Source organism: Ylistrum balloti, unplaced genomic scaffold, assembly GCF_031769215.1.
Source record: "Ylistrum balloti isolate Yb309-2 unplaced genomic scaffold, AGI_CSIRO_Ybal_v1 Utg371290, whole genome shotgun sequence".
NCBI classification, from domain to species: Eukaryota; Metazoa; Mollusca; class Bivalvia; order Pectinida; family Pectinidae; genus Ylistrum; species Ylistrum balloti.
The window spans coordinates 111,125-126,743 of record NW_026782692.1 but is presented as its reverse complement, the minus strand read 5'-3'; the positions used below and the strand labels follow the sequence as shown (position 1 = coordinate 126,743).

The 15,619-nt window shown below is 35.2% G+C and overlaps 1 protein-coding gene across 1 annotated transcript; it reads right to left on the bottom strand.

The window, feature by feature from the left end:
- Positions 1-9,127: 9,127 nt before the first annotated feature.
- LOC132561847 (uncharacterized) lies at positions 9,128-9,592 on the bottom strand. The gene has a single exon (XM_060226555.1). The coding sequence runs from the start codon at positions 9,590-9,592 to the stop codon at positions 9,128-9,130; it is 465 nt and encodes a 154-aa protein (XP_060082538.1).
- Positions 9,593-15,619: the final 6,027 nt, after the last annotated feature.

The window sequence follows — 15,619 nt, the reverse complement described above, 5'->3', positions numbered from 1 at the left end:
CTGTGTAACCATGGCCGCAGCAACCTTATCGTTATCTTTTGAACCATCAGTATAAAATGTATAAATGTTTCATATTTTAACTGCAATTTCGAGAAGGATGAACGAAAGGTGTAACTGTCTGTCTGATTTAACCACTTCATGAAGGGAAAAGTCAATTTCAGGTGAATTCATGAACCAGGGTGGAATTTCTATCGTTTCAAATAACTGGATTTGGTTAACATCAAAAGAGCGAAAATTCGAATACCAAATGATGAAATTGTTTTTAGTTTGGCTTGAAACAAGGTTTTTAAATTTTTTTCGGGAAAAGCAGGAATTGAAGAATTTGACCTTAGCTGAATGGTGTATTGCAAAACCAATTTATTTCGACGGCTATATAGTGATGGTTCGTTAGCCTCTACATAGAGGCTTGCTGTAGGTGTGGTCTTAAAAGCTCCGAGAGCGAGCCTGAGACCTTGGTGATGAACAGTGTCTAATGATTTTAAATTTGAAGGTCTAGCAGATCCAGACACGATGGAACTGTAGTCCACTTTTGATCTACTAAGGGCTCTATATAGTCTTAGCAAAACTTTTCTATCAGCTCTCCAATCAGTGTGGGACACAACCTTTAGAATATTCAGTGCCTTAAGGCATTTGTCTTTAACATATTTAATGTGTGGAAGGAACGACAATTTCCTGTCGAATATTACACCTAAGAATTTCGTTTGCTCAACAACCGGAATGGGTGAACCAAAGAGAGACAGATTTGGATCGTCGTGTTGTTTCCGAATTCGACAAAAATGCATACAAACTGTTTTTGATTGTGCAAATTTAAAACCATTTTCATCTGCCCAAATTCGATTCAAACATTGTTTTAGTTGTCTTTCGATGGTATTCATATGCTTAGATCGATAGCATATGATGAAGTCATCGACATAAAGAGCGCCTCCCATGGAAAGGAATAATGTTTTGACAATACTGTTAATTTTAAGTCCAAAAAGTGTAACCGAACGAATGCTACCATGTGGTAACCCATTTCCTGCTGATGAACTTCGGAAACGGTCGTTCCATTCTTGACTTGAAATACTCTGATATAAAATTTGAAATAAAAATTGGTAGATTAACTGTAATACCTATATCGTGCAGATCTTTTGCTATGTCGTATTTCCACATCGTGTCGTAAGCCTTTTCCAAATCGAAGAAAACAGCAACCAAGTGCTCCTTCTTTAGAAAAAACCTCACGCACAAAGGTTTCAAGTCAAACAAAGTGATCGTTGGTACCTCGCTTAGATCTAAAACCGCTTTGTAGGGGTGATTTATGCGATTTGATTCCAGAATCAAATTAATCTTGAATTTGTCATTCGCTCTAGAGTTTTACAAACGCAACGCGTAAGTGATATTGAGCGGTAACTGGAGGGGTCTGTTGTATCATTACCCTTTTTTGGGATAGGAATCACAGTTGCTATTTTCCATGACATTGGGACATTTCCCGATCTAAAAACATAGTTAAAAATATCTAGAAGTTTTTCTAATGATGACTCTGGTAGATGTTTTAGGAACTGATAGTGAATATCATCGGGTCATGTTACAGAGTCATTTGATTTTTTCAGCCAGTCTCGAAGTTCTAACATTGAGAAAGGTTGATTGTAAGTTTCATTGTTTTCGGAAGAGAATTTCAATTTATTTTTTTCACGCGTGGTCTTAATTTTGTTTCATTTTTCGGAATGATTATTTTTGGAAAAAAACATTTCCTCATACATTTGCAATATCAAATTTCTATGTGGCTAACTTTCCATTAGTTTTATGATGTCCCATTGTTTTGAATTATGTTTTACCACTGATTCGTTTAATCATATCCCATAACTTTTTAGTGGCTGTATTGGAATTTAAATTGGCCCGAATAATTTTGTAGTTGTTTAAGCTATTGTTTGTAGGGTTTTTGAGTTGCCTTAAAGCGGGTTTCCTATCTCGAATAGCTTTATCATAATCTTCATAAACCCAAGGTGTTTCATTACGTTTTCTTTTGGACTTGGGTATACATTCTTTGGCTATTTCAAGAAGTTCACTAGTAAAGGATACTATCGGGTCTTCTAAATTCTGGAAATCAATGGTTTTGAGAATTTTGGTACTGAGATGTTCAAATTTACTCCAATCTGCGTTATATAATTTCCAATGGGGTACATGATCACTCTCTGTGGATCCACAATTCCTTAGAAATATCGAAATGTGGTCGCGTCCACAGAGATCGTCATGTACCTTCCATTCGAAATCGATGGGTGACATAAAGTTAAATCAAGGTGCGAGAATGTCCTGGAAGAGGGATGCCAATATGTTGGAGATTTATTATTGTGAAGACAAATGTTATTTTCCAATATATTTTTTTTCAATTTTTGTTCCTCTGTCATTAGTGTTGGGTAAACCCCAAAGGTTGTTATGACCATTAAAGTCACCCAAAAGTATGGAAGGGTAAGGCAGTTGCGATAGGAGTTCGTCTAGTTGGTTGCTTGTACAGTCAGAGTTTGGAGGGAGATAGATGGAGCATACTTTTAGCATTCAATGGAGCGCAACACTAACAACAGTTGCCTGGAAGTCTGTATTTAATGGTATGTTTCTGTGAAGGACTTGGTTTTCGACCAGGATAGCAACTCAACCGATTGCATTGTTCCCAACATGACCGGAGCAATTAAACAATGAATAGTTTCTGAAATTGTTTTTTGTCTCAGCTCTGGTGAGCGATTTTTTAGAGTCAGATTACACTAGGATTATATTCTTGAGACAGTCGAAGACTATCATCAATATTGGAACGAAGACCTCTACAATTCCATTGGATTATTGTATCCATTATAACTAATGAAAATAGAGACAAATGGACGACAATTGATAATTAGCTGGACTATTGTCTTAACCTAAGGTGGTTTGACAGAATCAATAGAGATCTCGGAGGATCTGGTAGTAGCTACCTGGTACCCCATATCCTCCAGAGAGCCGAATTTGTTGAAAGTGTGAAATGGGTCGTCATACCTTTTTTTCCTTCTATCATAAGATATTTGATTTTTCTGCTTAGGCTGAATTTTAACTTTTTGTGTACTTGGAGCAGATGTTCATGGAAATTGGGTTTTGTGATTGTGTTTTGATGGTGATGGTGGTGGTCGCGATTACTGTGTTGAAGAAGCCTGATACCCATATCTGTTTATGGTTATCATATTTTGAAATTCCAAATCGGGGGCCGATGCTAATGTTAAATTCCCACATAAGTTGACCCCAACTTTCAATGAAAAGTTTAGTTTATTGTAGTTTGCATATGTAATATATTTATTTTGCTTTAAGCGGTACTTAACTGATTAATTTAACAACGTTTGTATTTCAAATTTCACTTTAGGGAAGGGTTCATTTATAATAATTTCTGTCAGAAAGCTACATGTTTGAGAATGGAATATTTTGAGCATGAGATTGGAATTGATATGTACATTGCGTTTACAATTAAGTTCAAGTTATCTTACTTTATACGAATATTTCTATAACAAACACGGCAACAAAATTGGTAAAGCACATGGTGACGGTTAAGTCCCTTTAACAACTTGTCCTTGTAACCTTGATTTCAACAAACTTGACGGTCCTTCATCTTAGCTTGATAGGAGATCATAAATCAGGAAACCGACCCTTATAAATGAGAACACGTTTTGAAGATTAGAGTACCCTGGACCGCTTTGGCCTTGGAAGTTAGTCAAAGGCAATCATTTGAACAAACTTGATCGACCTTCAACGTATCACTCCTTCATCTTAGCATGTCACTAACCTAATATGGTCGCCAGTTATTGAAAGGACATTTTAACACATTGAACCCCTATGACATTTTAAGTGACAAAGGTCAAACATTTTAACAACTTTTTAAATTATTTATCCAACAGTTTGCTGTCCCGATTATTGACAGGATTTCAACTGAAATGAAAAGTCAATCACGGACAGAAGAACGGTCGGCGCATTAATGTATAGTCATACATACATAGTGAAAAGTTATATAAGCTAATAAATTTATGTAAAGTCATTCTTGGACTAGAGAAAACATGTCATACATGAATAATTGTCCAGATGTAAATTTCCCTTTTCGACATCGAAGTAATAACTGCCGATTTCATATTATTATAATGTATTTTTAAAACTATAATGAGCATCCATGTTTTATCTGTTTTTGAATATTGTTCTAAATTGCTGTGGTCGAAACACCAAAGGCGACATAACTAACATGCAAGAACTTGAATGTAACAATAAGTATCAAAGGAGTCCGTGACACGACCACAGGTAAGATTATGTTTTGTTATAATGATGTATTCCTCGGAATGAAAGTGTAAAGATATAGGTAAGTTCGGTGGCCAAAGTGACTTTCACTAATCTACACACATACATTTGAAACTAGCTATCTCGAAATAAAAAGGACCGTGAAATAATATTTCGAATCAAGCAAAGTGTCAAAATACAGTTGACGATATCAGTTTCCTGACGTTTATTACGGTTGAACAATATTGGGCTAATATATTCAACCGTGGTACAAACAACATAATTTCATGTTTTTAAACAGAAAAATATATATTTCTACTTTCTCCTTTCATTTCTTATTCATCAAAACAACAAAACATGTTATAACAATAACAGTCAACTTCACTTCGCTGCGTGTACACTCCCCTTACTGACAAAGCGCTTATAGATCGTAATAACGATAAAACTAGTTTTTTTGTTTGATGATGCAGTAAGATACATTTCATATTAACGTTACTCTGAATGAATAAATAATGAAAAAGGCATCGCTTGAAAGTGTTTTTCCTGTTACAGAAAACATAAGAAAAGTACAAGACTAAACAAATTACGCACAACCATCGACTGATTAAAGATTGCTGTCACTCTTTCTTTCGATGAAGCTTTCTAAACTCCCGTATGAAGGTTCCTTTACCTTTATAGCTGTGCTGTTATGGTTTTGGTAATGATTAGAAAAGCAAAATGGCTGACAGGCTTCTACCTTTGATTATGCCTTTTTATGGCTTATAATGTGTGCCCCAGTGATCCAAATATATGACTAATTTTGAAATCAATCAGAAAAAAGTGATTTATACTATTTTAAAGTGACATTAAAAACAAAATGTAATATTTTAAACAACGAAAAAAGGAAGCTTGGATAACGAATTAATAGTGTTTATTTATTATAGTTGTTAAGCTTTGTGATCCTGATACAAACTTGAGGAGAATGATCCCATGGTCAGCATACAAGTATTCCAATGTTGTGATTATGGTGATAATATTGTCTTAGATTCATCCTCAGTAGAGATAAAAACATAGTTGATATAATTAACCTCATCAACTATATGGTCCATAAGCATACATTCAATATATTAAGGTTTGTATTCCTTCCCCACTGCAGGTGATCGTTTTTACAGTTTGTTTGTTTCCTAACATGCGCATGTATAGTCAGTCTAAATTTAAAGTTGTATTACTTTATTATTTTGGGCGCATATATTGTGACATAATCATGTCATTTCTAGAGAAGAAAAGAAATAAGGAAGATGAAGAATTGGTTAATTTCCCCACCCAAGGATGCGTCTGATCGAATTTGGTGCTAATCAGAGCCCTCCCCCTCTCAATATCCACTCAGCCCCCGTTTACTGTAAAGCATATCTAACATTGAAACGAAATTCATCTTCACCTTAGGATGCTGCAAACCACATTTTGACAAAAGTGTATCACTTAAAGAGAACAAAGGGGGGAAATACCATGGGTCAGGCCCTATAATTGTACAATTCTGGTTCTAACATTCCTCAAAGATACTTCGGGTTAAAATAAATTATTCCTACAAATGAGTTGATTATTTTCTCTTATAGGGCCTGGTGGGGTCCGGTAGTTCTCGGTGGTCTATTTTTGTGAAATTGGTTTTCTTTCTCCCATGTATCTTCAGCTCAGTCGAAATTCAGTCAGCTATTTATGACTGCTATCAACTTCAAGAAAGCGGTCTATTGGACGAGGTGAACTAGAAGATAGTTAAATGAAATGTTAGTATCAATGATGAATAGGGAAGAAAGAATGCCACATTATTTTACATTAATTTTGAGGGAAGAAACATGTATGCAATAGAGATGGAAACGTCACTCCAGGGAAAATCAAGTTCAAAAAGAGACAACGTTATCACCATGGATAGCACCTCTTCTGAAACATCGCAACATAACAAGGGAAGGATTGCATTATCTCCCCCTGACGGTGGCTGGGGTTGGATAGTCGTCGTAGGTAGTTTGATAACCCGTATATTATTATGTAAGTACTTAATGTTCGTTCGGTTAACATTCAGTTCCAAACACTTAATGTCAAGAAAACATTTCAGAACGTAGCAGGTAACTGCATTCCAATATCAACTTATGTGACACAGATCATAAAACAAAGATTATTCGAATTCGAATTATCAGGTCAGGCAGACTTTTCCTTTATTAATATGATAGTTTATCATACTGAAATTAAAGTAAGAAGGGTCGTTATTTGATCGTCTTTCGGTTAAAAAATGTAAAATATTGTATTCATTAATCTTACATCTGATCTCGTTTAAACTGATACATAATGATAGTGAGGTCCAACGTTTACTTTGTTCATAATGTTTGAGAAGACGGAAAGTGCAAAGACATTCCTTGTCGAACCGGTATTAAATATATTATAGATTTTTTTAGCTGGTTTACAATCATCCTCTGGGGTTTTCTACCTGAAGTTTGAAGAAAAGTATCATCAATCACCTGCTCTCACCCTTTGGATGTGTACTCTTCCAGGTGTACTGCGGACTTTATTAGGTACATTACAGGTTTATGATATTCGTATTTCGAATTAAATTCATTATATTTCAACAAAACCGTTTTCGTTGGAAAGATAGTGCTATTCAGCCGTTAGAGCACACTATCTGTATTTTCCCCATATTAAGTCTTTATTTCACGGTAAAATCAAACTAAATTAACATGCTTTCCTTGTCGTTCTATCACAAGAACTTTATATGTATATAGTTGGCATTGCTTTTATAATATTTCATAAAAACGTTAATACATCATGTTCTCTCACCTGTGACGCGAAAGGACGCATTCTATTACTACGATTATTATTCAGCATATAATTGCCACTGTGTTGATTTTGTAGGTCCGATGAGCGCTATTCTCATCAACAGATTTTCATGTCGCTCTGTTTCAATAGCTGGAGGTCTAGTTTTAGGATTGAGCCTCGCTTGGACTGCTTTCGCCAATGATTTTATGTTTTTCATCTTCAGTTTTTCATTACTCGGAGGTAAGCACAGTATTCAATTCTTTACTTTTTGCACTGATTTCAATCTGATTAAAATGAATATTTTGAACCCAACACAATCACTCTCTGCAATATGATATGATCCTTACTATAATGGTCGACAAAAATGACAGTAGAACGAAAAATTTAAAATGTATATTTGAAAATAACCTTTGTCTTTACAGTAATAAATTTCCAAACTTATTGGCATCCCTCATTCGAAATATTCTTGCACCTTGATTAAACTTCCATGTCGCCTATCGTTGTTACTCGATTTCGAATGGACGATACATGACGATCTCTGTTGAAGCAACAACTTTCTAATATATCTAAGGAATTGTTGATTCACAGAGAACGATCATGTATCACATTAGATATTATATAAATCTGGTTAGAGTCAAGTTGGACGTCTCAGTAAAAAAAAGTCTCAACACCACGATTTCCTGAATTTAGAAGACCCAACAGATTAATTTACTACTGAACTTCATGAGATAGCCGAAGAATGTTTAACAAAGTCAAAAAGAAAACACAATAAAAATCTTGGATTAATGAATATTGTGATAAAGCTTTTAGAAATAGGAAAACCACATGCGATAAAAAAAACTATTAAATCATTAGGGTAAAAACCCATCGTAGTATACGTTTACATTAACAAATGTTTTTGGGTTCCTTATATATCCAAATTAAATTCCGATACATCCACCAAAAAAGGTATTGGATATGATTATCTAATCAGCGGTAAAACATCATTCAAACAATCGGATATCTGAAAACAAATGAAACATTAGCCACATCGATGGTTCTTTTTGCAAATGCTTTAGGCTATGCTTTTCTGAAAAAAAAGTCGTCAAAAAATGATCATTCCAAACAATTTAAAAAAAATTAAGATCACTCGAGAAAAAAAAAACTAAGTTGAAATTGACCACCAAGCTATATCAATGAAAATATTATTAGAAACTAGTAATAAATCTGGGCCAGGAATTTGGAAATTAAATAACAGTATTTTGGAAGACAAAGATTATATCAAACACATGCAACAATGTATAGAACAAACATTGGAAGAAACTAAAAAAGACATTTAAATAAAAGACAGACTTGGGACTATTGCAAAGCAATCATACAAAATAAAACAATAGAATTTTGTAGAAAAAAGTCTCATGAAAGAAAGTCTACTATTAACAGATTAGAAAATAAACTGGGTTTTTTGAATGGCAAAAGTAATATATCTTTGAAAGAAACAAATGAGATAGTTGCTTTTGAAACAGAGCATTTATACGACCAGAAAGCAATAGGGGCACAGATAAGGGCAAGAGAAAAGTGGTTAGAACAAGGTGAACACGTTTTCTATGAAAAATTGTATCAGTCTGCTAACCCAAATATAAATGACATTGATGAGTATATGAATAATACTGAAATAGAAGCTAAGCTAACAGAAATTGAGAGTATAAAATGTGATGGGTATATTACTTTGGAAGAAAGTACAAATGCTGTACATTAGATGAAATTAAATAAAAGCCCAGGAATGGACGGATTAAATGTAGAATTTTATCAGACGTTTTGGGATAAGATTGGACATATATTTACCGAATCTTTAAATGAAGCGTATGAACAGAAAGAATTGAGTGAAACGTTGTTGGGCACGTATGAAGGGCACAACATGTTGTCGAATGATAGCATCTCTGTATTGAATCCCGGTCAAATTACCTTGGACTAACACAAGAGGAGTTCTGCGATGGGAAGTGATCCCTCCCCAGACCATAACACTGCCACCACCAAAAGAACGTCGTTCTACGACACAGGCATCTTGGAATCGTTCTCCAACACGGCGATACACTCTGTTACGGCCGTCACTGCTGTCTTAGTGAAATCTCGACTCGTCCGTGAATAAAATACCCGTCCATTCACGTTGGGTGTATCGGATATGCCTACGGCACCACGCTAATCTTGCTTGGCGATGACGTTGCTGCAATACAGGACGTATGGCGGGGCGTCGCGGCCGGATTCCGTGTTCTCTCAGTCGGTTACGGACGGTTCTTGGGTGGATATTTCTTAGTCCAGGAATGTTCCTAGACGTTAAACTGGCCGTTTGGAAACGATTCCTTAGGTGCGTTAACCGTATGTAATTGTCCTGTTGATGTGACGTCACACGCGGACGTCCTGAACGCGGTCTATCCCGAGTGATTCCATATTGCCGATAACGTCTTGCTAAAGACTGTATGGTATTCCTATGGACATTGAAACGCTGTGCGATGTCATTTTGGGTCATTCCTGCCTCAAGCATGCCGATTATCCGCAAACGCTCATTTTCCGTCAACCGTGGCATTATCAGAAATCGCTTTTTCTTGAAACTAGGATGTTTTTTGGTTCATATGGTACCCACAGAGGGATATTGACACAAAAATAACGATAGGTATTCACTGACAGGTGTACTGCCTTCCAATTAGATGTTGGTCAAATTACCAGGGTAGGTCGCAAAATGCACGTGCGGTAGGTGACCTAATGACGTGATAGCGTGTGGTATGACACAATAAATATGCCCATGAAATTTTATTGAGAAATGTTCGGTAGTTTCCGAGATAATTAAATTTTAGTGATGCACAGTTTCTTTTTTCCGTTAGTATGTCATGCTATCTTGTCAAAGTGAAACAAATATAGAAATATATATAGTTTAAGTTTTTTGTTGAGTCGATTGAAAAACAAAACAAGGCTGCAGTGAATGTGCTGATAAGGAAAGCAAGTATGAGCGAGTCTATGAATGAGCAAGAGTGTTCATTTGCTTAATTAAAAAATAGATACCTTGAATGTTGATAAATGTAAACACAATACATAGATTATGACAGGTACAACCTTTTCGCAGACGCGTAATTGATTTAAAAACAAAATAAGACTGCTATAAATATACTGATAAGGAATGGATGTATGAGCGAGTCTATGCGTACTTCTAAAAAATCGTTGAATGGAAATTGGTATGAAAAAGTGTGAGTGTACAAGTCTGGAGGGAAAACACATAAAACACATTGTAAACATTGCTGAAATCAGTATCTTGTTCTCCGAGTGCAAAAAAAAAAAAAAAAAAAAAAAAAAAGTTGAAATTCCCTTCCGAAAACAATAATACTCATCATCAACCTTTCTCAATATTTGAACTTCTGGAATCGTTGAAAACACATCTCTGCAACAGGACATGTAGATATTCACATTAGTTCATAAAACATCAACCAGGGTCATCATTAGTAAAAAACTACTTGAAATTTTAGATATTTTTCGATCGGATATTGTCTCAAAGTCACGAGAAAAGACAACTGTCATTCCTATCCCCAAGCAGGGTAACGCTACTACTTATACCTCCAGTGACCACCTTATATCACTCACTAGTTGCATTTGTAAAACTCAAGGGCGGATGGTTAATTCAATATTAATTTGGAATTTGGAATCTAATAACAAAATATCACCCCAAACAAAGCGGTTTTAGATCTAAACGAAGTACCACGGGTCATTTGGTTAGACTTTTGTAAATGAGGTTTTTTCTAAAGAAGGATCACTTGGTTGCTGTTTTCTTCGATTTGGAAATGGCTTACGAAATAGAACGGAATAGAACGACCCTTTCCGATGTTCATCAGCAGGAAATGGGTGTACCTCATGGCAGCATTCTGTCGGCTACACTTTTTGGAATTAAAATTATGAATGCGATCGAAACACAGCTTTTAAATTGGGGCAGTTTAAAATCAAAAACAGTTTTTATACGTGTTTGTCAGATGCGGAAACAATCTTTGACTGTGATATTTGACATGGAATTGTCGTTCCAACTTCCTCAAGGCACTGAATATTCTAAAGGTTTTGTCTCACACTGCTTGATGAGGCGATAGGAAAGTTTTGCTAAGACTTTATAGAGCTCTAGTTAGATCAAGATTAGACTACAGTTCCGTTATGTATGGCTCTGCTAGACCTTCATATCTCAAATTATTAGACATTGTTCATTACCTGCAACCATCAAAGCTGTCACCCTATACTGATAATTCTTATGGAGTTATTTCCCACTGTTATTTCCGGTGGGGAATCAGCAACGTTATGCCCAAAAATGCATTTTTTTCTATGAAAATTACATAAAGGTCTTAATTACATTTTTCTCCCCAGGAAGAAATGTGAGACTCATTGTGGTAATTAAAGGACCTTAAGATGCCCCCATTCATGAAGAGCATTTGCCATACCATATATTGGTGTTGAGAAGATTTTTGAAATTTGAGTCAATTAAACCCCGTTTGACACCGCCCATCAGCCCCTGGAGGTCAATCAGGATCAAAATGGGCACACAATCAAGCAGTCCCCGTTCACTTTTCATTTTATTTGGAAATATTTTCAATGGAAATTAAGCAAATAATGCTCAAATATCTAGTTTTCCTATAAAAAGATATCATAATGTTTTCCCCTTCCAAACGGGAAAAGTGAAAACCTCGGGCCAATTGTGCAGTATGTACATATCTGATATCTACACACACACACACACACACACACACACACACACACACACACACACACACACATATATATATATATATATATGTGTGTGTATATATCATATATATCGCATGATGCACTGTGGAGACTGAGTCTGCAATGCAAGAAAGGTTCACTTGGTTGTCCTGGAAAGTGTATTCAGGTCTAAACAGGTTGTTCTTTAGCTTTATGTTTTTCCGTTTCCGTTTGATTGGTGTGTATTTGTTGTAAGATTATATCCTCATTGCTTTCCCTATCCAAGTCAATGAAATTCTATTGATGTCACGGCATCATCCCGATTATACATTATATGTTATACAATGATATTGTTGGTATTTATTTTAAGGAATTCAGCGAGTGCAACAGACGACGAAGAGCGATGCGTTACACAATAACTATTTATATGCCGACACTAATAAAAATGTTTTTTTTTTTTTTTTTTAATTTTGTAGGAATTGGTATGTGCCTCACCCATTCTTCTAGCGTTATCATCGTGAATCAGTACTTTGACAAAAGACGTGGATTGGCCAATGGTATAGCGGGTTGGGGATTCGGATCATTTATTTTTCCTGCTGCAATCAATTTTCTGTTCGAGTGTTACGGATTTCTCGGAGCCTTTCTAATACTATCAGGGGTAGTTCTAAATATCATTGTGTGTGGATTACTCTTCAGACCTCTTCTGATCGACACAAAGAGCAAAAGGTGCTTCATCATTGACCTCATTAGTTAGAAATTCCTTTAGCAATGCATAAATGATGATTTTCCCATAGAATAGGACACTGGCATCTAATGTGCCTGTGTTATTCATGATAAAAAAAACGAAAACACTAACATGTAACATACTCCTAATCCAAACTCACATACAATAAACTAGAGCAAAATAGGAACAAAACAGTTTTTATTTGCAGACTCCTAAAAACAGTGAAAGGAGTATAAACCATGTGTTCCGGAAGAGTAAACATCTTCTGATTCATCGTCGACACCCCAATGTAAATAATGATATGTTTTCAAATGACAGCATGGTATGCAACAACAGAACCATCAGGCAAACTAACGAGCAAATGAACAGGCTTTCTAGTACCAATAAGTTTTCCTGTATCATCGTCATGTTGTATATATTCGCTTCGTTTGTTTAATTATTTTAGCTATAGTAAATGAGATATTTTGTTTATATTTCTATTTGATTATTTTCAGAAAAAGTCCGCAAACATCAAATCCAGAACGTTCTTTCAAAAAAGACCAAGATTATGTAGAATGCTGCAACAAAACACACCGTTTAAAGAGATGCTGTAGTTATTCAAACATTAAAACGTTAATGATGGATTATAGATTCTTATCTTATAGTATTGTTGTTGCCCTTTTTTCTGTTTCAAGCCAATCGGTATTTGCATTAATTTTGTTGTTTGGAAGAGAGGGCGGCATGGATGAAAGAGATTCTATCTATGTTGTTTCTGCAACAATATTTTGTGTCGGAATAGGTCGGATGTGTTCAGGGGCGATTTTCGATATGCGATTTCTGGCACGATATAAAATCTTTGTGTATAACGTAATACTGTTCTCTGTTGGAATCACATTATGCACTCTTCCTGCTGCCGCTTCTACGTTCACTGTAATGTTTATACTGTGCGGAACATACGGATATTTGATGGGATCCGTCCTTGCGGCAAAATCTATCATTCTTGTCGATATCACTGGCGTGGAGAATATAGTCAATGCTTTTGGGATACTGCTGCTTTTCCAAGGATTTGGGTCATGTGTTGGTCCCATAATTACAGGTATCTTAAACACATGTTGTCATTATATTCTATCATTTGTTTATTCAATGAAATAGATTCGATAGCACGGTAATAATAAAAGAGAAGAATATACACTATGAAATATATGCTATATCTTATGCAACCTTTATATCAAACACACTGCCTATGTTAATGATCTCTTTCAACGTATTTGTTGTATGTTACAATGTATGTAACTGGCTAAATGCAGGCATTTATAGGTGTTTTCCATATTAAACTACAGGTTACATCACAGATATCACTAATACTACCAGTGGTGGGTTTTATTTTGGCGGACTTTGTACAACCGGTGGAGCAATCCTCTTTTCGACGGCAAATGTGATGCATTGGAAAAAAAATAATCGTCGAGCTACATTTGTGAGTGATATTTCAATTATAACAGGAAGCGATACGATCCCAAAAACAGATGACCCATCATGTAGATTAGAAGGCTTTAGGCCTATCGACAGATTCTTGGAAAAGAATTATCTTATTTGAACTTCGCTGATTCAAGCAGTTTGCTCTGTTCTCATGATCCTTGTTCTCAAGACCACAGCGACGTTTGGATGTACCGACCAGGCAAAAACATTCCCACCTGTTTGCAAAACGACTTGTACTTGTAACACGATTGACGTTTAATACTGCACTTTATTAAGAGATACTCATCCAATTTCATACATTGTATCCCCGTGGTCTCTAGTTCTGTTTCTATCTTTTCTAAGTATATGTTTTCACATAGGTCAGCATTTTTTTTATAATTTCCATACAAATTCTCCAGATTGAACAAAAGAAACAAGTAAAAAGCATCTTTCATACATTTTTTTACACAAGAAGAACCAAACAATGAATTCAACTGATACTACCATTTCGTTAGGAGGCGAAAACAACAATCTAGCCCAATATTCAATACATTTCGTAATTTTCATATCTTCGATACTATTAAAGTATCATTATGAACATGTGTATGTATTAACAATTGTGTATTATGGCAAACCTCATGCACCACCGACAAAAAAATCCACTAGTAGTGTATACCTCCTGCTATCACTAAAAGTATACAAAATATGTGCAATTAGTTAATACTACGGATTTATGATCTGATATAATAGAGCAAAACGGAGAACTTAACTGCACCATACACCTGTTTCCTCCTATCATATCTTGTCATTGAAATCAATTGCCTGAATATAAATACTTACCCAGAGGAAAATAAGCACGACCGAAAGAAATGGGGATGTACACTAGCTATCATTAGTATCTCATTCATTTTGGATATCAAACACTTGGTTATTGTGACCTTGAAAGTTAGTCAGAGTCATTCAAGTGAAAATACCTGGTGGTCTTTTAATCTAGCAAACTACATAACAGTAATCAGGACCTCCTTTATATTTAAATGTCAGTTGATAACTAAAAAAAGAGAACGTTTTTGAATCGCTCTATGTTTTACAAGTTGATGACTCTAATGGCCTTTTATGTGGTGATTGGCCGTTAATATAGTAATAATAATAATAATAATAATACTATCCTCCAAAGATACTTCTGACCAAATTTGGTAGAAATCTGCTATGTGATTTATAAATTGTAGTATAAGAGATAAGCGCAATGGTCTTTCGGTCTCATTCGCATTTCGGTTGTTCGAATGTACTCCTGTAAGTTGTCATGTATATTGCACCCTCGCAACATATCGGTATTTAATATGATACATGTTTTATTATTAAACGTGGAATGATGAATAAAAAGACAAGAAAACATATTGAATTGTTTATCATTTGATGCCAAAAATTTAACAAGCTGTACATCTGTTGTATATTAAACTTGAATCTTGAAATGAATGATGATGAGATTCTGTGATTTAATTCATTCCTTCTTGAATCATTTATGAAAACATTCCAAACCAGATGTTTATTAGAAAGTATAATGTAAACTGAATGGAAATTACTTCATAACAATTATATCACTTTTCAGAACATATTGTAGTTTAGAATTAGGCCATGAATCAGTTTGTAAATGACATATTAATGATATATCTACATGATTCGTTGTCTAAAATTGGTGAATATGAAATATCCACCTGCTGGTTCATT